Genomic DNA, 24,163 nt, shown 5'->3' with positions numbered 1-24,163 from the left:
ATGCCTTGTTCCTAAATACCCCAAAATGCTTGAGAAGTCAATATAAAACTCTTCTGTATACTTCCGTACACCCTGACGTTTTTTTTCTAAAGATTGTGGCAATGGTGAGAAAGGTCACAGACATGTTTGATGTGTAGGAACTCTTACGGAGTTCCTTCCTCATCATCTTCCACTATCTAATTTTCTCTTTATCGAACCTTACCCGATTCTTTTGGAGCTCCTCCCACCAATAATTTAGAGGCCACGAGCTTCACCTTCTAGATTTCGTGCTCCAGAAACATAATAAGGAGAATAAGTAGCAAATGTGCCCTAAGTTTCACAAGTCACAAGAAAACTAGACCCTGAAAACTCATTTGAAGGAGCTTCAGACCTACTTGCACTTTTTTTTTCATACTTCTGCCTCAGTGCAGGTGATGTAGATACTGACACTTAGCTACAGTTTGGCATCTTAGAATCCTGTGTACTGAAAATTTTCATGCATATAAAAAATTCATTTCGCAAGAAACTTTCTGTATTTAGAATTTTTAATATGCAGGGATTTCTTTATGTTTGAGCAGCAGGTACTCAGAAGTCTTGGAGAACATAAAAAACAGGTTAATGACAGTAATGTTTGTACAGCATACTTGTGTCAGATTCCTTTAGCGTCATCGCTTGGGATTTCCAACACAATCCAGATTTGTGGCAACTACTTCTACAGGACATAATTTTGGGTGTTTGTAAAAAGAATTATATAATTGGCTTATGTAATTAGAGAGGCCAACAATGTTACAGATTCTTTGGCCAAGGAGGGGGTTTCATAGGAATGGTTTTGACGTGGGGCAATCTCTCCACCTTGTATAATCTGTCTTAGTGTTTAGTAATCCCGTCTTAGCTTTTAGTAACATCCCCTTATTGTTTCAGAAAAAAGGGCATTGCTCGAAGCAGCTAGACTACATTCACAAGACCTAAGGTCCAGCTCTCAATTATTGATTCCATTGCGGCATTACGTTAGAAAATTCACAACTAGTATGCAATAGGGAATAGCAGCAACAATTTTATTGATGTAAAAAAGGAAAAATATGGATCAGCAAGTGTGGCAATATGATTGTAAAAGAGAACTCGATAGTAAAAAAGATACCATGACAGTGAAACAAGTTAGTTGTCTCTGAAAAAACTAAGTTAAAAGCAAAAGAAAATCATTGACATACATGTTTTTCACAACTTAAAAGTGCATTTTGACAAGTTAGTTGTCATTCATCAGAAATGAGAAAAATAAAACATTTCCAGTTCACTCACAAAGAATTCTTTCTGGTATTCTGCATTGAGTGCTTTCTCCAATAGAAGTACCCTTTTTTTAATAAATTCAACCATCCTTCTCTGAACTTCTCTCAAATGATACAACACAGACGCATCTTGAAAGACATGGTTCACTTTTGCAGTCTCTGTGGCCCCCGGCGCATCAGGAATAGAGCCAGAACCATTTCCACCACCAGGTTCTTTTAACTGGCTGGAGGATGCACCTTTAGAAATACCATCATTTTCATGAGAACCCTTAATCTCTGAGTGAACAAAATTTGCACTGTCATGCATTTGAACATAACCATTTACAGAGGGGAGGTTTTGTTCCAGACGAATGACTTCCTGGAACCCTAGATCCCTATCGTCAACAATGGATTGCCATCTTCCATAGCCATGCCTAATTCAAATGCATGGATGATTCAAGAGTCAATAAAACTATTTAGGAAAAGAAAGAGCAACACAAAAGCTTAAAGGGTTACTTTCATAGGTAACTCCATACGAACACAACTATGGCTCAAGTTGTGGACAGCAATTGATGGATTCATCATCGTAAAAAAAATACAATATGAAAAGTCACAGTGTATCAGTTACATTAGAGAAGAACAATAAAACTAAAATTTCACACATACTTTAATACGGCATTTAGTAACGATAAATCATGCTCCTCCTTCCAAGATCTCCCATTTCTCAAACTTGGGAAACGTGATAAAATATCTTCTGCAAAAAGGGGAGTTCCAGTCTTCTCTGACAAAACCTTCACCTATCATCCCAAAGAGAGACATTTGTAATATGTGTTCCAGTTGTATCATGATTCAGCTATATGATTTGAAAACTAACTTTCAGATAAAAAAAAGGTTGAAAATAATACATTAACGACTTTGGAGGTCTAAAGATGAAGCATCAAATGGCATAGAAAAGTTGCCCTACAGTGTCCAAAATGCCCCTACCAAACTGTCTAAAAAGTAGAGTCCGAGAAAAGAAAGAACATCAAGATATAAAAGTGCATGATACAATCAACGTAACAAAAGTCAATCATCCTTAACAAATACTATTACTAGTCATTTTCTTCTCTCTCTTAACTTACATAATTTCAAGATCTAAGGAGAAGCCTAGGCTGCATCCTTCAATGTTTCTCATTCTCAGACTCCAGGAACAGGAGAATGGTGCAGAACAGAATCGCTTGGAGCAACTCCACTTCGCTTCGAGAGCTCAGCAATTTTAACCGCTAGAAATTCAGGTTGGAAAGAATGGACGAAATGGGCCAGGCTTGCTAAACGCCATTATTCATTTTTTTAATTCTCAGCACAGAAAAATACAAAAGAGCTGTCAAGAATGGTTAAAGAACACAACCCAAGCTTTTTTTCATGATTACCCCGATGGTCAAATATTGGCAATCCACGATATTTCACACCTTCTAATGCATCAACTTTTCGTGGGTGTCGGCAAAGAAAAGGTTTTGGAAGTCTGCACATTTTCCAAAGACATAACCCAAGCACAAAAAAAAGACAATGTTTCTGATCTCGGCTGCTCTTCAAACTCGTATTCCACAAAATAATCTGCAAATGAACTCTCATTTAAAACTTGTATATCACTTCTCGATACGGGGTTTGCCGCTCAAAGCATCCAAAATCCATCTAATACTTGAGCAAATACATGAGCTCTAATAGGGAATCCTCTTGCAATTATCAAATACTTCAGTAAGGATTCATGAACGAATGAGCTTGTATTGATATCACTTTGATGCAATGAGAGATGGATATGTGGACTATCCTCCAAGTTAACCTCTACTAGGGGCTCTTTTTGAACTTATGAATGAGCTTGTGTTGATACCACTGTGATGCAATGAGTGATGGATACTCAACTCTCAACCAAGAAAAGAGTGGACCAGCAAACAAAGGGTCTAGAAGAATCTATCAAAAAAGCCAATAACAAAATAAAATAAAATAATCATCAATAAAAGCGAGTTCTTTCTAGGGGACTTTAAAGATAGCACCAGCAATGCAAAACCAAACCATCCTTTTCCTAACTCACATCCAAATCAAACCCAAAAACTTCCTTAACTTTAGCATGTCGTAAAATGGCTCCTGAAAAAAGTCACACTTCAAACTAACCTTAGTTTTTGAATTGCATCCTTACTTAACCAAATACTCAAGCTAACCCCTTGAAACTCCAAAGTGTCCAAAATGTACCTACAAAACCTTCTAAGAAATGAAATTAAAAAAAAAAACAAGAAAAAGGACCGCACGATATGGTCAACATAGTCAACCCAGCCGACAGCATTAGATCAAGGCCCTGCACAATTTGTCAATACAGCAATGTATTGGAGTAATCAAACACTGGGCTCCATATGTACATAATTCGGGTGTAGTGAATTGAGTTTCCAATAATAAGTTGAGCTTGATATAAAGAATTTGCTCCATTGTTTTGCAGGTTGAAAAAATATACATGAGACGCATGACCTCCAATCCCAAAACATGTGGACTACTAAGATGTACGATCAAGAAGCGAAAGCCAATTTACATAAAAAGAAACTAGAGAGGAAGAAAGTCGAAGAGCTCGAGACTTTCTTTGGAAACCCCTTCTCGTGCTCATTTATCCTCTTCGCCATTGGCAGACCGCCTTACGTGCATAAAAGAAATCAATGCCAACCCAATTCTATCCATGATCTTCCTCTGAAGGACGAAAACCATAGCTCTCTTGATTGGGATTTGGTGGATGAAAGAATTGAATCTCAGCTTGAATCCTGGAAAGTATCTATCTCTCCCATGCTGGATTACCCTTCTCTTGGCCTCTCTCTCAAATGTTTTGACCTAATTCTTGTCCCTTTATAAGGCTCCCCTGGTGGTGGACAAAATTAACAAATTTTTGAAACTTCGTATGGAATGATCACACTATTTTTAGGGGAGTTCATCTAATTAATTGGGAGACGATGTGCTTCCCTGAGTATGCAGGTGGGATCGAAACTAAGAACGTTAGGATCCAAAATGATGCTTTCTTCGCTAAATGGTGGTGGAAAGCTTTAAAAACATTGGGGAACTTTGGAATAGGGTAATTTACTCAAAACAACAAAATTTCCGGTATGTGCCTCCGGTTAACATAATGGCAGAATATGGAATCTCCAATCTAGCAGAATAGGAAATTGGTGCTTCAATCATTCTCGCCTCATCTTTCCGTTTGTGTTGGTAATGGAGCAAAAACTTTAGTTGGGTGGCTGACAAGGTAAAGCTTTGGCATGCTCCTTTCCCAACCTTTTTTTCCCATGCTATGAACCCAGAGTGACGATTGAGGACTACTCTGAAGGTTACGGTAATCTCAAAGCAATTACTCCTTATTTAGAGATGTTTTTTTTATATTGAGGGTAGTGGAATAATCCTCCCATTTCCATCTTGAAGGCAATTCCATGACCGTAGTTTGGCTAGTTACAGTATTTCATGTTCTATTTTGTTGGTTTGGAATGAGTTGCCTAGGTTGTATTTTTTCTTTTTCTTTTTTGGGTTTGCTCTGTTTTTTCTCTATTCGTAGTGGCGAGCTTTTTTGTTTTTTATAATCACTTGTTCCAAAAAACTATATGTCGCAAGGTAGGATTATTGATCTTTAGATACATACCTTCTTTTAAGTATATGTAATGCCATAGGAGTTTACTATTATAAGCCTTATCTCTTATACAATGAAACATGGGTAATTTTGTTATTGCACTCACCATTAAAAAAAAACATGGTTAATTTTGTAATCATATATATAATTATATAGGAGACAAGACATAAGTTGGGTGACTTGAATCTTTCAAAATTTTCAATCCATGTGAGTGCTTTCGTTTCCATGTAATTTTTGGCTGAAGTCATCACAAATGAAAAAGAAACAATCTCCTTCAACTTGAAGATTGATGGTTAACTGAGAACAGATGTGTCTTCCCATATTCATGATGAAAGTAACGCTATAAAAAATTATATTTTGGCATTGCACTAAAGGGTATTTCATAATTTTCTTGATGTAGTGGCATTGATATATAACCCACATATTAAGGTTGCAGGTTGTGAAGTTTTCTTTGAGTTTTCTTGGCCGAGGAGGAGAGTTTGTAGCCCTAAACTGAAATAGTGAAACTCTTCCCCTGCGGACGTAGGCACACTGCAGAACAACGTAAACATTGTGTTTTGGTTTTGTGCGATTGTGTTTCTTGCATCTCTTCTTCATGTTTTGCTGCACATAGTCTTTGATCCTTATTTGAGAAGCTATTTCTCGATTTTATAAGTTAGCAAACAACAGTACCTTATGCAAAATTAGCCACATAAGGGATTCACGACAACGTAGCAATTTGAAAAACTAATTTTGTAAAGTCGTGAGAAAATTAATTTATGAACATCTAATGTGACAAATTACAAACCATACCTTATCTCCTATCAATTGCAAAATTGCAATCCTAACAAGTACATCCTGGATTCTTAGTCCTTCTTTTGGCACACCATCTATAGCAAGAATCACATAAAACAAAGAATCAGGGAAAATATCCAACCAAAGCCAAAAAAAAAAAACATATTATAGCAATCAGGTATAACCAGTTAATCACCTGAAAAGGATGGGGAGTCTGTTATGTCTTCAACAATATGAGCCATGAAAAGAGTTCCATATCTACAAAAGCAAAGAAAGCAGAAAGTCAAAAAAATCACACAGAACTATGGTCCTAATTTATCAAGGAACATCGATTTCCAAAATTTTGGAGAATCAAGAATGAAATAAACAAGTATAATAGATAAACCTTAAGGACCAGTAAATAGCCTTTAGCCGGCACACCATACTGAATGGAACTCAAAGAGACAGTCACCTCTGTTGTACCAAGGTGGCTATGTGTATGAGATTTTTTTCTCTTTTTGTTGTATGGTTATTTTTAGTTGTTTGTTGTAGTTTCTTTGTAGCAAGCTAGAGTTCCATAGTATATACACTCCAGCTTGAGGGGAGGAGTGTTGAATAACATGTAAGGGTAGTTTAGGTATTATATGTAGCGTAGAGGGTATTGTAGTCTTTCTACACATGTTGCCCTAGATGGGCCTATATATATATATATATATATGAGAAAACTGTTGGTGAGCTTAAGCGCACTATTTTTTTGGTGCGCTTAAGTTGTTATAACGCCTCCCATTGGTGGGCTTAAGCGGGGCCCAGCGGGACCCAAACATTTAAACGAATGGGAGGCGTTATAACAACTTAAGCGCACCAAAAAAATGGTGAGCTTAAGCGCACCAACAGTTCTCTCTCTATATATATATGAGAAAAGTGTTTCTAAGCACGTGCTTAGGGAGCTCCCTAAGTACAAGTGGCTTAAAAAGCCACCGATTGGTTCGTATGGTGGGTCCACCTTTGCGAGGTCCAACAAAGCGACCAATTGGTGGCTTTTTAAGCCACTTGTGCTTAGGGAGCTCCCTAAGCACGTGCTTAGAAACACTTCTCTCTCTCTCTCTCTCTCTCTCTATATATATATATATATATATATATATATATATATGAGGAAATGGTTTCTGCGCTCGAGCACAGAAACAGGGTGGGGCCACATTTTTTATGGGATCCAAAGCATTCATTTGATGGGCCCTTTCATGGATAGGGTGTCCACCAAAAATCAGATCCATTGGATCACCTTAGGGAGTCCATTTGTGGGGCCAAAAATGGACAGATTTGTGGGAAAACAGTATCTGTCCATTTTTTAGCCCCACAAATGGACACTCTATGGCGATCCAATGGAGCTGATTTTTGGTAGCCCCCCCCCCCCCCCCCCCATCCATGATGGGGTCTTCCAAATGAATGGTTTCGATCACCCCCCCACCCCAATGCCCCCTCTAAGGATTTTTTGCAGCGCTCGAGCGCAGGAACCCTTCTCTCTCTCTCTCTCTCTCTCTCTCTCTCTCTCTCTCTCCACACACACACACACATGAGGAGCTCCCTGAGTGGAGACTATCCATCTCTGCACTCCTCTTCTTCCTCATTAATCTATTCCCCATTGTGTGTACATCATTTACATGAGGAGCTCCCTGAGTGGAGACTATCCATCTCTGCACTCCTCTTCTTCCTCATTAATCTATTCCCCATTTCTTATCAGAGCTTCTGATCCTCAACAAAAAGGGCAGAAGAAGAGTGAAGAGATGGAGAGTCTCTACTCAGGGAGCTCCTCATGTAAATGAAACTCAAAATAGATGAAAAAAAAAGTAATGGTTTTTGTTTAGACAAAAAGTTATCTTCATACTCTTTAATTTCCTCTAAGGATTTTTGCTTCATTCGAGGAATAAATTCGCTCCAATCATAATTCCCTAACCCAAACCTGCAAAATAATGTCAACAAGACTTAGACAAGATTAAACAAAATGGAAGGATCTCTCTCTGTGAAATGTAAGCTACTTCAAGTCACAAAACCGCTAACAGACCTCATCAATATTTGGACGAATTGAGCCCTTTGGTTTTGATTAAATCCAAGAACTCTGAAGGACTTCCCTTCACCTTCCATCAGAGGCAGCAGCTCAATCATATCCACTGTAAAAATATTATTGAAACTATGTGATGATAAGAATATATACATATGAAATCCTTGCAATATTACGTCAAAATAACAAGCAGGGATTACCGCGAGCTTTCTTCTTTGAAACTTGGGCCCTCTTCCCCGATGCATCAGTGTCGATCCAGTCAGCTTCAGTGTTATCTTCCTCATCATCTGAACTCACATCTTCCAAACCAGCAAGGTCATCATCCTCAGCAGTTGCAGTCTGAGTGAAAAAAAACAAGAACAAAAACATGTTGAACAAGTAAACAAGGAAAAACCAATATTGTAAAGTACACTACAATCAATCTAACAAATAAACAAGGAAATCCAAAATGTTAAAATACACTGCAATCAATCTAGGATGCAAAGAATGTACAGGAATAAAGAACAAAAGGTGCTTCTAGAGAGAATAGCCACCTCATAGCAGTTTTTGTCTTATTGATTTGATTCATCCGAGGTGGATGTTCTCTCCTCACAAAGTGAGCCGCGAAATGGCTTTCTACGAAATTGCCTAGCAAGTCCCATATATATATATATATATATATATATATATATATGAGGAAAAGGATTGTATGCTCGACCGTACCTAAAGTTAGGTACGGTAGAGTGCCAAATCACATGGGTCCCCCATTTTTGGTGGGCATCTAAACCATTCATTTGCAAGGCCCCATCATAGATAGGGTGCATACCAAAAATCAGCACCATTGAATCATCCTAACCCCTCCAAAACTGGAGGCCAAAATGGGCAGATTTGTGGACAAACACTGTCTGTCCATTTTGGCCTCCACAAATGGATGGGTTAGGATGATCCTATGGAGCTGATTTTTGGTATGCACCCTATCTATGATGGGGCCTTGCAAATGAATGGTTTAGATGCCCACCAAAAATGTGGGACCCATGTGATTTGGCACTCTACCGTACCTAACTTTAGGTACGGTCGAGCGTACAATCATATACCTCTATATATATATATATATATATATATATATAAATAGAGAAAACGGTTCCTACACACATGTGTAGATAAGTTATCTACACACTAGCTTAAAATACAGTGGGGGCCACATTATTTGGGTGATCCAAACCATTCATTTTTAAGGCCCTCTCATAGATAGGGTGTCCACAAAAAATCAGATCCATAGGATCATCCTAACCATTCGAACTTTGGAGGCAAAAAATGAACTAATTTGTGAAGGTTTAGAGACATCCATTTTACCTCCACAAATCGTAGGGTTGGGATGATCCTATGGATCTGATTTTTTGTAGACATCCTATCTATGTGAGGGCCTTTAAAATGGATGGCTTGGATCACCCAAACAATGTGGGCCCCCACTGTATTTTAAGCTAGTGTGTAGAGAACTCTCTACACATATGTGTAGGAACCGTTTTCTCATATAAATATATATATATATATATATATATATATATATATATATATAGAGAGAGAGAGAGAGAGAGAGAGAGTAAAGGGTTCCTGCGCTCGAGCGCAGCTAAGCTTATCTGCAATCAAGCACAGAAACAGGGGTGGGCCACATTGGGTGGGGGGGAGGAATCCAAAGCATTCATTTGATGGGCCCTTTCATGGATAGGGTGTCCACCAAGAATCAGCTCCATTGGATCACCATAGGGTGTTCATTTGTGGGGTGAAAATAGGTAGATTTGTGGACAAACAGTATCTGTCCATTTCTCCCCCACAAATAGACACCGTAAGAGGGTCCAATGGAGCTGATTTTAGGTACACCCCCCATCCATGATGAGGCCTGTCAAATGAATGCTTAGGATCACTCCCCCAATGTGGCCCCACCGCTGTTTCCAGCACTCGAGCGCGGATAAGCTATCTGCGCTCAAGCGCAGGAACCCTTTTCTCATATATATATATATATATATATATATATATAAGAGAGAGAGAGAGAGAGGAGTTTCTACACACTAGTGTGGATAAGTTATCTACACACTAGTGTAGATAAGTTATCTACATGCTAGCTTAAAATACAGTGGGGGCCACATTGTTTGGGTGATCCAAAGCATTCATTTGATGGGCCCTCACATAGATAGGGTGTGCCCAAAAAATCAGCTCTATAGGATCATCCCAACCCTACGATTTGTGGACGTAAAATGGACGTGTATAAACCTTCACAAATCTGTCCATTTTTTGCCTCCACGGTTCGAAGGGTTAGGATGATCCTATGGAACTGATTTTTTGGGCACACCCTATCTACATGAGGGCCAATCAAATGAATGCTTTGGATCACCCATCTGACTACCCCATCGGAGTTGTTGCCTCGTGGGTACCGAGTGGTCGGATGGGATATTTGTGGTGTGGCCAGCGGTGCTAATTCAATCCCCTTAGGAGGAGATCATGATTTTTGTGGAGTGGCCACAGGGGCCAATATGATCCCATTAGGAGGAGAACTTGCCAACGTTAATTTTCCTGTCGACTCTTGGTCGCTTGTCAAGAATAAAAGATCAAAAAGAATCGAAAGGATATCAACTCATAGAAGGGAGGGTGGTTTGGGTGATTGGAGGTGCTGCAAATGTGGGTTTAAAAATTTCAAAAGAAGGAAGGTTTGTTGGGAGTGCAAGAAAATCTGGTCAAGCATGGATTATAATTTTCCACCTTATCAAAGTAGGTTTGTTCAGGATAATGGGCGACAGCAAGAGGTTCGTCTGGTGGAGGAGATTCAGGCTGAGGCCCTCCCAGCAATGAGATCCGTAAGCTTTGAGCCTCAGATTTCCGAAGGAGTGAGCTTCAATGTGGAAGTCGTCCCTCTACAATCTATTAGTAATGCTGAGTTAGGTATTTGGGGTAGAATTACCCCTGGGTGGTCAGGGGATTTAAAGGGTATGGAAAGGTGGTTAAGAAGTAGGAGGGGTATTAACTGTGAAGTTATTGTGTACAAACTTGCAGATTTTGATATTTTGATTTCTTCTCAGATGGGTGTGGATAGACATCAGCTTATAAATGCATGGAAGAATGCAATAAATTCTCCTTTTTTGGAGGGGATCAGAAGTTTCAGTCGGAGGGGTGCATCTATTGGTGGAACATAGAAGGGGTTCCACCTCAGGCATGGTGTGAGGAGAATTTTCAAAGGATTGGGGAAAAAATTGGCACAGTGGTTGAATTGGATTCATCCTGTCAAGCTGGAAAGGGTTATTCCCTTGCAAAGGTGCGCATTTCTGTAGTAGGGTGTCTAGGACAGGAGTTGCCTATCCAAGTTTCTCTGGATGGGGCAGTCAGATGGGTGAGAGCTTGGAAGGTGGAGGCGCTTGAAATGGCGGATTTTGAAGGGTTGAGCTCTGGTAGCGCGGGTTTAGATGAGGCAGCGGATGCGGTGGGGGATCTGAGGGAGAAAGAAACAAATTCTGGTAGTAAGGTTTCTGGGGAGGAGGAGGTATTTCTGACCGGAAAAGATTTTGCTGATACTGAGGCAGTTCCGGTGGAAGTAATGGCGCATGATAGTGCTTTCGGCTATCTTGAGCTGCATGGGGTGCATGATAGATCAGAGACACTTGGCGGAGTTTTTGAATTTCAAAATACTCTTTCTCCTATAGGGTGCAGATGGCGCAGTGCCTGTGGGGGGAGTCCTGATAGATCTGACTTGATGGACCCCATTTGTCATATTAATAGCTTCTTCGATATTATCGAAGCTCTTTCTCCGAGACCGTCTCAAAAGGAAGATTTTATTTCTTATCGGGAAGCAGGTAACGTGCCTTCTTGGGAAGTGGGCTTTTTGTCGCCAGTAGTAATGATTGGTGTGACTTGGATCCTCCTGTTAGCTTTTCAAGACAGGAGAATTTTAGATCCAACTCTATCAGGCCAAATTGTTATTTTTTAGGAGAAGGAAGTGAGGATTTTTTATCTCTTTCTTGTCCTTCGTTCTCACCTGAGGCTAGGACTCTACGATTAGAGTTTCCTTCCAAAGGTTGTAGCACGAAGTCTGGGTTTCGAGATCTATTCTGGCAGATGTGGTTTCGCAGCTTAATTTTGACTCGGTTGCGGAGGATGATAGCCTCAGGACGGTCGAAAAAGGAATCGAAGGGAGAAGCTTCCAAGGGGGTCATAGTTTGTCCGTTGAAGTTTTAAAAGAGCCCGGTGCTCAGGTTAACCAGATGGTATCTAGTGTTTGGCTGCGCTGTGGGGCTTGGGTGGCTGCGTCAGTGGAATGCGATGGTTCCTGGAATATTAGGGAAATCGGGAAGCCAGATTTGGTTATCAGAGTGGATAATCTTGTATATTCTGATCTGGAGAAATTCCTCAATTGGACCTTTATTCATCTGCCAGTAGAAGCAAAGCTCCGGTTAAATCTTCACTCGGATGATATGGAGGTGATGGGTTTTGGGAGAGGTACCCCAAAAAAGGTCCGTAATTTCTCCAGACATCCGAAAATTTGTCAGGTGGAAGCCAATGAATTGCCTCAGGATTTGTCAAAGGTCGCACCTCCTGTCCTTCATTCTCCGGTGAGGGCTTCGATGATGGATCTTTTGGAGATATCTGAAGACTCTCCGGGTGAGAATCAAAGGGTTATTTCTCATATGGAGGAGGTAGATGTTTTTGTGAGTCACACTCTGGAGGTTAGCAAGGAATTGGGTTTGATCTATGCCGGACCCGAGGCAGATTTTATTTCTGAAAGTCAAGCAGCTGAGATGAGAGATTCGGCGAATAAGGAGTCGCTGAGCAAGGAAACCGGTGAGTCGTCAAGGAAAAAAATTAGAGAATTACAGAAGCTGAGGATGGATTTAAACTTCGATAGAGAAGTGCAAGTGGATGAGGAGTCTAGTGATCAGAAGAGAAGAACCCCAAATGGTAGGAGCGGGAAGCGGCATGTGAAAAATGGTTTGTAATGAAGATTCTTTCTTGGAATGTTAACGGCCTGAACCATCAGGATAAGAGAATTCAAGTGAAAGACTTGGTTAGAAAGTTAAAACCGGATCTTATTTGTTTACAGGAAACAAAAATGGAGGTGGTAAATAGAGGAGTTGTCAGAGGTTTCGGAGTGCAGGCAGAATGGGATTTCTCTTTTGTGGGATCTTCTGGAGCTTTGGTGGGATCTTAGTAACATGGAATGAAAATGTTTGGAGAAAACAAGATGAATGGAGGGGTAGGTTCTCTCTGTCGGTGGCCTTAAAAAAAGAGGACGACCATTCAATGTGGTTGTTTTCAGGGGTCTATGGGCCGGTCCTTAGAGCTGAGAAAGGTTTGTTTTGGGAGGAATTGGACAAGGTTAGGGAGTCTTGTTCTTTGCCTTGGTGTATTGGGGGGGACTTCAATGAAGTTAAAGAGGTGGGAGAAAGAATGGGTTGTGTAAGATTAACACAAACATACAAGTGTTTGCGGACTTTATTGCTAAATATGAGTTTATTGATCTTCCTACAGCAGGAGCTTCTTTTACTTGGTCTAGGGGTCCTAGTAGGAGTCGTCTTGATAGATTCCTTGTTAATGCTGACTGGCTTGCCTTGGTCCCTAAGAGCTTTAATAGAGCCCTGGTGCATTCGGTCTCGAATCATTGCCCTATTTTCCTTGATCCGCGTCTTCAGTCGTGGGGCCCTCCTCCTTTTAGATTCGAATTGGCTTGGCTTAATTATCCTAACATGGAGGTCAGTTTGGGAAATTGGTGGTCTTCGCATAGTGTGGAGGGTCCTGCAGATGTGGTAATTGGGAAAAAACTCCGATTTGTCAAGAATAAATTAATAGAATGGTCCAAGGATCAAAATCATGCGGATCAGGGTAGGAAGTGGTGGTTGAAAAATCGGTTAAAAGAATTGTTAGCTCTGGAGGAGTGTGGGTTAAGTTCCGAGGTAGAATGGGAAGAGTTGGGGAAAGCAAAGCAGGAACATAAAGGGTTGCTGTTGCGGGAAGAGATATCTTGGAGACAAAAGTCCAGGGTGCAATGGCTGGAGGAGGGCGATAAGAATACAGCTTACTTCCATGCTATGGCTAGTGCTAGAAGAAGAGCGAATAGGATCGAGTCTATCTCAATGAATGGTATTTTGTTAACTTCTAAGAAAGAGGTTTCTTCGGCTATTGTTGAGTTCTATGATTCATTATATGCTTCGGAAGGGAGTTTGCGTCCTATTCCTGAGGGAGTGGAGTTCAATAGTCTGACTTTGGAGGCAAGCTCGAAATTGGAACAACCATTTGAGGAAGAAGAAATTGAGAAAGGTTTGTTTTCGATCTCTAAAGATAAAGCACCTGGCCCGGATGGCTTCTGTTTAGGCTTTTTTCAAGCGTGTTGGCCAGCGGTGAAAAGTGATATCCTTCGTTTCTTCAAGGAGTTTTATGATGATTCGGCACTCGATAGAGGCACAGGGGCAACATTTTTATCCTTAATCCCCAAGGTTAAAGGAGCTTCTAATGTATCTGATTTTCGTCCGATCAGTCTGGTTGGATGTTTGTACAAGGTTTTGGCCAAGGTTTTAGCTGACCATATCAAAGTAGTGCTTCCTTTTGTGATTTCGGATAGTCAAAGTGCTTTTGTTAGTAAGAGGCAAATTCTGGATTGTTCCTTAATTGCGAATGAAGTTATTGACTCATATGCTAGAAGTGGATATGGAGGTGTGTTGTGTAAGCTAGATATGGAGAAAGCCTATGATAGAGTGGATTGGGATTGTCTGGATTACCTTTTGGGGAGGATGGGATTCGGAAACAGGTGGAGAGGTTGGGTGAGGAGATGCATCTCCTCGGCATGGTTTTCCGTGCTGGTAAATGGGTCGCCAAAAGGATTCTTCAAGTCCTCCAAAGGGTTAAGACGAAGAGATCCCCTCTCCCCCTTTCTCTTCGTGATTATGGCAGAAACTCTCAATCGGTTAATGGTGAAAGGAAGTCGTAAGGGGCTGTTTGAGGGCTTTATCATTGGTAGTGATAGAGTGGAAGTGTCGCTTTTGCAATTTGCTGACGACACCATTCTGTTCTATGCACCTGATAAGTCGAAGATTTTAAATTTGAAGGCTGCGCGAAGTTGCTATGAGCTGATTAGATGGGCTGCAGGTTGGAGTCTCTGCTTCATCGTATTTAGGGCTCCCTTTGGGGGTTGGAAAACCGGGAAAAGAGCTCTGGACCCCTATTGTAGAAAGAATAGAGCGTCGGCTAGAAACCTGGAAAAAAAACCTTTTTCGAAGGGTGGTAGACTGGTTTTAGTAAAAGCAGTTTTGGCTAACATACCCGTTTACCATCTGTCTCTATTTAACTTTCCGGTGAGTGTTGTCTTGAGAATTGAACAGATTCAACGAAGATTTTTGTGGGGCGGGTCAAGCAATAAAGGAGGCATTCCGTTAGTAAAATGGGATAAGGTGTGTGCCCCCATAAAGAATGGAGGGTTAGGGATCCAGAGATTGAAAGAGTTCAATTGTGCTCTCTTGGGGAAGTGGTTGTGGCGTTTTGGAGTGGAACATTCTTCTTTATGGGTAAAAGTCATTGGGAGTAAGTATGGTTTCATTCATGGTAACTGGTGTTCGGATGATAAGTATGATAAGAAAGGAGGAACCATTTGGCGTAATATTTTGAGGTTCAAGCCAAGCCTTGAGGCGGGGATTCAGTTTAAAGTATATAAAGGAGATCGTATAAAGTTTTGGTTGGATCCATGGTGCTCTGGTGATCCGCTGGCGTTGTTTTCCCCGTTTTGTTCTCGATGGCTTTGGATAAAGAGGTGTTGGTGTGTGATTGTTTCGAGAGAATTAACAATACGGTGGTTTGGAATCCTTCGTTCAGAAGAAATTTCTTTGAGAGAGAACTACCGTTCATCAATCAAATGCTAAACCTACTTGAGGGGTGCTATATAAAAAAAAAAGTGGTCTGGATAAAAGGATATGGAAATGGGATTCATCTGGGCTTTTTTCCGTGAAATCCTTTTACTGCCAGTTGCTCCCTGTTGTTGGATCACATGTCTCTGCTGAGGTTTGGAAGTTTCATGGACCCCCATCGGTATCTTTCTTCAGCTGGGCAGTGTGTAATGAGAGGATCCAAACCATAGAGCTTCTAAGAAAAAGGGGTATGTGCCTGGTGGACCATTGTTCGCTTTGTTTGGACGATGGAGAATCGATTGATCACCTTTTTATCCATTGCAAGGTAACGAGGGAGGTGTGGGGTTTCATTCTGGAAAAGTTTGGTATTTTATGGGTCTTTCCAAAGTCTCTAGCAGATCTATTCTCGAGTTGGGATTTCGTGCCCAGGAAAAATAAAGGAAAGGTGCTGTGGAGATTATGTTTAATTGCCTTGTGGTGGGTCATATGGAAGGAAAGAAATCAAAGAGTTTTCGAAGGAGTAGCTAAGTCATCGTCCTGGCTATTTAACAAAATTATCGCCTTAGTTATTTTTTGGGTGAAGAGCATACCTATGTTCAAATTTGTATCAGCATTCGATCTGTGGGAGGGGTGGAGCATTGTGTGCGCTGAAGGTTTGAGGCGAGAGAAGAGAAGTCAAAAATGGGAAGCTCCTCCTGAAGGTTTCAGTAAATTAAATTTTGATGGGTCCTGCTTGGGTAATCCGGGACCAGCAGGGGTTGGAGGACTATGTCGGAATTATCAAGGGGAGGTTTCTTGGGCTTTTGTAGGTCCCATTGGAAGGTGTGACTCATCTGAAGCTGAAGTTCGGGCGGCATATCAGGGAATAAAGCACCTGAGTGCTGAAGCTTATGACAGGGTGATTGTGGAAGGGGACTCTTCAAATGTTATTAGTTGGTTATCGGGGAAAGTGGTTCCCCCGTGGAGATTCCTTAGGTGCTTTGAGGAAATTTCTGATCTCATTTCAGGGGCGTCTATGGTTTTTAAGCATATTCGTCGGGAAGCAAATGGCGAGGCGGATTCTCTCGCTCGATCTGGAGTACACAAAGAGGGGTTGGAGTGGTTTGATTTCCTTCCCCCGTGAGAAGTTTTGGCTCTGTTTTCCATTGAATTTTTGTTGTCCCTTGCTGTTTTTTCCCTTTTGTAATTCTGGTGACCTTCTTGGTTCCCTTCTTCAATATATATTGCCATTTCAAAAAAAAAAATGTGGCCCCCACTGTATTTTAAGCTAGTGTGTATACAACTTATCTACACTAGTGTGTAGAAACTCTTTTCTCATATTATATGTGTGTGTGTGTGTGTGTAGCAGTGGCTAGTGCTTTTGTTTGCAGCGAACATGTGGGGCACTCTTGACCGATCTGAACCGTCCATATTTAGTAAGGCCCACCTTGGGCAACTCATTTATCTAATCTATTTTGATCTAACAATCTAAACCGCCCAATTATCATTTTGATAAGACGATCCAAAATGCTCGATCAAGACACTCAAAACATGAGGAAAAAGACATTTCCAACAGTCTACAATATCAACTACAATATCAACTGATCGAATAGCAGGTATATGTAATGTACCTACTTATAAATAGCCTTTGACTCTCACGTAAGGGGTGAGACTCTTAGCTCCAATCTTTTGACAAAACACTCACTAACTGTCCCGAAAACACCCTCCTTATTCAACCACACCCTCACCCTCCTTAATTCCCACCACACCCTCAATAGTGGAGCATTATCCTCACCCAATTCTTACCTTTTTTAAGCAAGGTGAGAGTTTGAATTTTCACTAACATTTATATTAATATTGTAAAGTATGAGTGAGTGAGAGAGAAAGACTGAAATAAATGATCCAATCTTATGAGCATTATATGATGCATACCCATACTACTACCATGGATGTGCACGCCCCGTGTGGATAGCCAACAGCCAAATATCGCTCTAATTGGAGGAGCTAACTATAGAGGATAAAGAAAATATACAAACTGTTCGGACGAAATCGACATTTAAATCCATGCCTATAATTGTGATGTGTAGGATGAGAGTACTTTTCTAGTCACTTACTAATACCTTAAGGGCCCGTTTGGATGCGAAGAAGATTTTGATTTGGAATTCTCACATTTGCAGCCCTTTTTGCAATGACATTTGGATCCGATCAAATCCTTGAATTTCCAAATCAGCAACTGACAATGAAAAAAATCAGATTTCCAAATAAGCTGTCGAAATAAGAAATTCGAAATCCACATATCTGGCTGTTTCCGTCACCCTCTTGGCTCCTCATTCTCTCCCCTGCAGCGGGAATTACCCCCTTCCTCTCTCTCCCCCTCAACATGAGCTGGCAGATCTATTCATTTTGTACTCTATTCATTTTGTACTGAAAACTCAATTCCAAATCCAAATACAAAATCTGAGGTATCCAAAATGGCCCTAAAATTTTTGATTGGTACAATAAATGCATTCTAAAGATTAGATGAAAAGACAAATTGATGTAGGACCGTGAAGAGAAATTGAGGAAAAGGGAGAGAAATAGACGAAAGGGGATAGAATTAGAAGAATAGGGGAAGAAGAGACGAAAATAACCTGAAGAAGAGACGAATTTAGGGAGAAGTAGAAGAAGAAGAGAAGAATAGACGAATTTAGGGAGAGAAGAGAATAAATCATAAGGAAGAAGAAAAGTAGAATTAGAGGGAGAAACCTACTAAAATAAGCTGTAAAGAGGCCTATATATAGGCAAATAACAACCCAAAAGATAGAAACCTACTAAAATAAGAATTCCTAAAAATAACATGGAAAATAAAATCCTAGAAACTATTAACATGGAAATAAAAATACTAGGAACTAAATAATGCGGAAATAAATCCTAATATCTGTATCACCAATGCCTCCAGACATCTTTTATTGGTTATGGAAGTTGATCAATTTTCATTGGCAGAATTGCAGCATATTATGATGTATACGAGCTGTACCGGGTCATTCCTCACTTTGAGATTATGCTATCAAGGCATTTCTCTATGGATTAAATTTTAACCTTCTTGAGATCATCAATCTTTGTGTTTCCAGAAAGCCGCCCAGATCAAGAATCACAAGTGTGTACCTTGTTTAGCTACAATAGCAGTTTGCATTTGTATTTATCAAGCCTTCAACTTCTACTATTCCTTCTCCTTTTCCTAGCCTGTCTTAACACAAACACATCGCCCCGGTTCAAACCTAGTTCAAGATATGAGTGGTTTTTCCCTTCTTCCTTCAGCCCAAACGCAAAGATGCATCTCTAACCCCAAACTCAAAGTGAATCTAACCCTTAAGAGAAAACCTAGTTCCACTTATTGTTAGTTTTCTTTTTTCTGCAGTATGTAGTCCCTTTTGGCACCTCGCCATTCATTTTCCTATAGTCACACCCACTTCCTTTAGTAAGAAAAATATTAATCCAATTGTCCTCAATCCGGATTTACATCCAACACAATTGATGGAGCTTTGTAGAATCTGCAGATCTCACTAACAAGAATCCCATAGGAAATTATAAGTTCCTCACTTGAAAGAAGAAAGATCAATTGGACCAATTGTGGCTTAATTGAACATTGTCTTCTGGCATCATAGAAGTAATAATAGGGCTTACATAGGCTTTATCAAAGCCTTGACTCTATATTACAATAACTTAAAGAAAGGCCTGACGTGGTCTATCAAACAAATTTTAATCCTCCTACATAAATTAAAACTAATGCACTTAATCATATCTAGATGAACTTTACACCTCTGGAAAATCTTGAGGACCTTTTTTTTTTTTTTTGGGTGTGTGTATTGTTTTGTTTTGTTTTTTTTTTTTTTCGGGGGGGGGGGGGGGGGGGGGGCAAGGCTCAAATTCAGCCAATCAATTGCCAAGTTGGAATCTCCTTCTCTGTAAATAATGAAACTTCGTCCATCTAATTATTCCAAAGTTGTGATAGACCACAAATATAATTAATGAAATCTTACTTGACGGAATTCATGAGAAGCCCTAGAAAAGTGGGTCTGAGTCATTTTCTTAGAACCCGACAGAGAGATGAAGAATCCATGGGACGAAGGGAGGGAGCATAGGAGAGGAAACAAGAGCGAGAGGTTTGTGTCGAGAGAGGAAGGAATTTGACGAAAAAAAGGGATATTTGGAGATAAGGATTTTCGGAAGAAGATAAAAAAGAAAGGCTTTTTAGGGTTGGCAGTTGCATTCCACGACATCTTAGCCCGATTTTTAGGAATTTTTCTTCTCAAGATAGAAAAATAACTACACCGAGTAGGTTTTATGCTTTCCTTGTTTATTAAAGAATGTTTTTTCCAAGAAAAGAAAAATCCTTATTAAATGTAATCACCAAATCATGGAAAGCTAATTTAATGAAGAAAGTTTAATGGAGAAAGTTTTTTCGGTGAAAATAAAATGACTAGATCCAAACATGCCCTCAAGGCTGAGGTACAAAGCCTCAACCATTGAACTACAGTCCCAACCCCAAGTTAAAATTCTTTATTAACAAAATAGAAACTTTCGAAAGAAAACTATCCCAAATCTCTTCTAAAAATATAACTTCCCGTCCTAAATTGTTTCTAAGGATAAAACAGTGCTAAACACCCTTCCTTCTTCAACTTAAACCTCCTCAACTCAAAATAGAAACCCCAGAAGCTCTAAAGTCTAAACAGTCTTTTTCCATTACATGAACCTTCTGAAACCCAATATAAATATTCAAAAAAATCAAATAAAATCATAAAACAAATGAAAAAATTATTTCTGCAATGGTCACGTCTCCAATGTCTGGTTTGAAGGACCTATAAATTTGCACCGCATCAAGAACCATTTTTTTAATTAGAGCACCCTAGTTGAAGCCCCTTCCGGGACACAATAGATACTGGTCAAGTATAACACTAGCATTCTCAAGAAAAAAACGGTTGAACAAATATAACTACAAGACTAACTGAAGAATACATGAATAAAGTAGTAATCCTGAAGGCATGCAGAGATGAGAATACATAGAGCAAGCAAAATATATCAGCAAGCAGCTAGATCAATTTTCTCATAATGAAGAGTGCACTTAAAAAGCAATTGTATGCCACAAGGAAGCTAACTTAATTTATGAAACTATAGTGGACTGATGAACATTTCTACGGAATAGATGCATAAGTGATTCATTTCAAAAAAATAAAAAATAAAAAAAGAGATACATAAGTGAGAATACTTGTTTTCGGCTTCGCTTTCGCCTGCCCATAGTAGAAAACTCTTCAACTTGATGCACCTCATATCTGTCCCTCAGTAATTCGTCCCAGTAATTTGCTCTTTCTGAGTTGGTAACATTAGGCTTCGCCATCGATTCCTTCTTTGCTTCCTCTTCTGCAGCTGCAGCAGCAGCGGCAGCTTGCACTTCATCTATATATTGGAAATTTGCTACCTACAAGATAATATCAAAATTTTAACTATAGGAGTCAAGAAACACAAATGTAAAGAAAGAGAATAAGGCATGCAAGTCAAAGGTAACTAAGCAATGATGATCGGATGGTCAGGATCATCCTACGGCCTCTACAAATCCGAGGGTCAGGATCATCCTACGGAGATGATTTAAAGGGTAAATCCTATTTGCATTGTGGCCCAACAAATGAACGGTTTCGATCATCCTATGAAGTGGGCACCACTTTACTTTTTGATTCATGTCCAATGGCCACTGGCTCACATCCTTTGCTTTGAAGCCCCTTTTCACGCAAGGCTTGCTGGCTGCTGAAAAGCCGTTGTGCGCCTGACCATCTTTTTTTATTATTATTTTACCATTAAAAATATCATCTTTTTTTTTTTTTAAATGGGCAGTGATAAATTCACCTCCTTGAAAGAGCAATACGCCCCCATTGAAAGAAGAATTCACCCCCCGTAACAAAAAATGGCAAAACTACCCCTCCCATGCCATGTGGCTTGTGGGGTTGTTTGGTTCCACTCTCGGTCTCCATAGCAGCACTCGGGCCTAAGGGGATTGTCTTTATTCTAAGTCCCTATGTATTTCCAAATCTCACCAATCCTATCTGTAAATCGCTCTTAAACCCATTACTTAAGAAACCTAATTACGATACTCTCCTATGCTCTTGAGTCACCCTCAACAAATCGCTATGATGGGATACAGTGGAAACATTTATTGACTCCCGTTAGTAGATCAACACATGGAGATTACGTAGTCCCTCCTTTTTGGTAAACATGAGCCGCCCGTTGGTGCTGAAAATTTGAGTGCTTCCATGGTCAATGAGATTCTAACGGCATGTGAGAAGCCATGCTATCCTTGCCACCACTACTAGAACTAAGGCCCTGTTTAGATTGCAAGGAAAACATTCCTCACAAATATATATGGGATTTGCTAGCATCCATCGCAGAAGGCATTTCGCAGATGGTCTGTTGCATCTGACAGCAGCCACTGAAGCTCACTTTTCAGCAAATTTTGTCTTCATTCACGAGGTGGCTGCTGTCAGATGCAACAGACCATCCGCGGAATGCCTTCGCCACAGCGGGGCTATGGGAATCGAACCCAATTCTTCAATCCAAAACCCCCCTAATCCACACTCACTCACTCCACTCATCTATCGCGAATTGGCCGCTTCCATTACGGTCGAACCTGGTTGAGTTTATAGGGCTTTGTCGAAAACCCTAGGCCCGCACTTGTTCCATCCAGCCCAGCCCGAAGTCGTACAATTCTTGTTCAATCCATAAATTGGCCCCCCTTAGCTTGGTATTTGACCACTTGACCGATCGACTAAAACCAATTCTTCTTCCGAGTTGTTGGAATAGCTTATTTGGTTAATGACTTATTTTGTTCTGGTATTGAGAATCTAATTAAAGACCTTTCTTTAATTTAGTTGTTTGAGAAAGAGTTGGCCCTTACTCGAGACAATAGTCCTATAAAGCAAATGAGACTCATTTAATGCAATCAAGGCAGGAAAGTTTGCAAAGGGCAACACTGACTGTTCTGCTTATGCAGAATTGACTCAGTAAAATGTGTTACCGGAGAAAACCAAAATGGAGAGCCAAAAGCATAGTAGTCCTAGCCTACTCATATTCAAAGGTTTTCGGCCTTCACTTCTTCTTTGGCTGGCTCCCTTTGAGGGGTCGCAGGGGCAGAAGGCTGACCGACAAACCAGGGTCTAATAGGATGCCGCCGTGACGGGGACCGGGAGAAGGAGACACAAATTGACTCACTACATGAACTGTATAAGCAATATCTGGACGAATAACAAAGCGGATTTTGCGCCTCCCCTTATCGCCCTTCTATGAAGGCGAGCAGCCCCCCTGTTGCTTATAGTTGTAAGGGTAAGCGGTATTTCACAATAAATAGCAGCTCCGAGAAGCTGGACTAAGGGTGCGCCCTTAGGGATCGGCCCTATAGTGTGTGCAATTACTGTAGGGATTTTCTAAATCGTGTGCAATTATTTCATGTGCAATTAATTGAGGGATTTTATTACCAATACATGTGTAAAATTTCTAATTACACACACCCAATAAAATTCTGGACTCCATGCACTCACGGTAGATAAAATCTCCAATGCATCACCCTAAAGCTTGAAGAAGAAGCAAAGTCTCATTAGTTTCTGCTACTGTCAAGCTCGATGACACATGACCTTGTTAGAAGAATAGGGGCATTTATGTAACTTTCTCTTTATTATGTAAATATATATATTTGGGGCATGAGTAGGAGAGGCCTAACAACTATCTCTTCTCTCGGGAATACCCCCGTTCTTTCTTTACTGCTTCTTCTCCACTCTCCACTCTCCACTCTCCATATGGCCATCTAACATGGCATCATAACCATTGTAGATTAACACACCTAGTTTTCTTCTTTTCTATTTTTCCTTTCTTTTCCTCTTCCTTAATCAAACCCAAACCTAATCCGTCAGCCCTAATCTAATCAACTCTATCCCTAATCAGCCCCAACCCTAACCTAACCCTAATTTAATCACCACCCATCTCCTCCATGTTTGCCGTAACCCTAACCGTAACACCTAACTCCTCTCTGTTTGCCGTAGTAACTCCCCCATCCTCTTCTCTGTGTGCCGTAAAAACACCCCAGCCCCTCTTCTCTGTTTGCCGTAGAACACTCCCTCCCCAACCTCTTCTCTGTTTGTCGTAGCAACACCCCACCCCCTCTCTAGGCCGCCGTAGCAACCCCCACACTATCTCTGTTTGCCGTAGCCCCCCTCCTTCTCCTCCCTGTTTACCGTGGCACCCTGCACCTCGCTTCTACGCCGCCGTACCACCCCCACCTCCTCCTCTGTTTGCCGTAGCAACACCCCCCCGCCCCCCCACCCCCCCAAGGTTTTAAATTTCGGTTTCGGAATGCGTTTCGGTACTCACCGAAACCGAAATTTCGGTATTTCGTTCGAAATCCAACGACATAAAAAGGTATTATTTTATCCTACCCTAAAATTTAGGTAATTTCGGGAATATATTAAACAATTAACAAATTCCAGATTTTTTGGCGAAATCCCTGAAATTTCGGAAAAACGAAATTTCGATCGAAATAATATACCATTTCGAATTTAATCGATTTCGATACCGAAATCTGAATTTCGGTCAAAATTTAAAACCTTGCTCTCCCCCCCTCCATGTGTTGCTG

General features: G+C 40.5%; 1 protein-coding gene across 3 annotated transcripts in view; it reads right to left on the bottom strand.

Moving 5' to 3' along the window:
• The window catches only part of PKL (chromatin remodeling factor CHD3 (PICKLE)), a 102,329-nt gene that overhangs the window by 16,337 nt on the left and 61,829 nt on the right, over positions 1 to 24,163 (bottom strand). For all 3 annotated transcript variants that reach the window (XM_077366105.1, XM_077366107.1, XM_077366108.1), the window contains 8 exons: positions 20,759 to 20,968; positions 7,882 to 8,020; positions 7,685 to 7,790; positions 7,508 to 7,582; positions 5,843 to 5,904; positions 5,665 to 5,741; positions 1,908 to 2,038; positions 1,276 to 1,675 (listed from right to left, as the gene is read on the bottom strand). In XM_077366105.1, coding sequence (XP_077222220.1) covers positions 1,276 to 1,675; positions 1,908 to 2,038; positions 5,665 to 5,741; positions 5,843 to 5,904; positions 7,508 to 7,582; positions 7,685 to 7,790; positions 7,882 to 8,020; positions 20,759 to 20,968 — 1,200 coding nt within the window. The remainder of the gene's footprint in view (positions 1 to 1,275; positions 1,676 to 1,907; positions 2,039 to 5,664; positions 5,742 to 5,842; positions 5,905 to 7,507; positions 7,583 to 7,684; positions 7,791 to 7,881; positions 8,021 to 20,758; positions 20,969 to 24,163) is intronic.

Source organism: Tasmannia lanceolata, unplaced genomic scaffold (assembly GCF_043159265.1).
Source record: "Tasmannia lanceolata isolate RefF3 unplaced genomic scaffold, GAP_Taslan_0.1 ptg000023l, whole genome shotgun sequence".
In the NCBI taxonomy this organism is placed as follows: Eukaryota; Viridiplantae; Streptophyta; class Magnoliopsida; order Canellales; family Winteraceae; genus Tasmannia; species Tasmannia lanceolata.
This window is presented reverse-complemented; position numbering and strand designations above follow the sequence as displayed.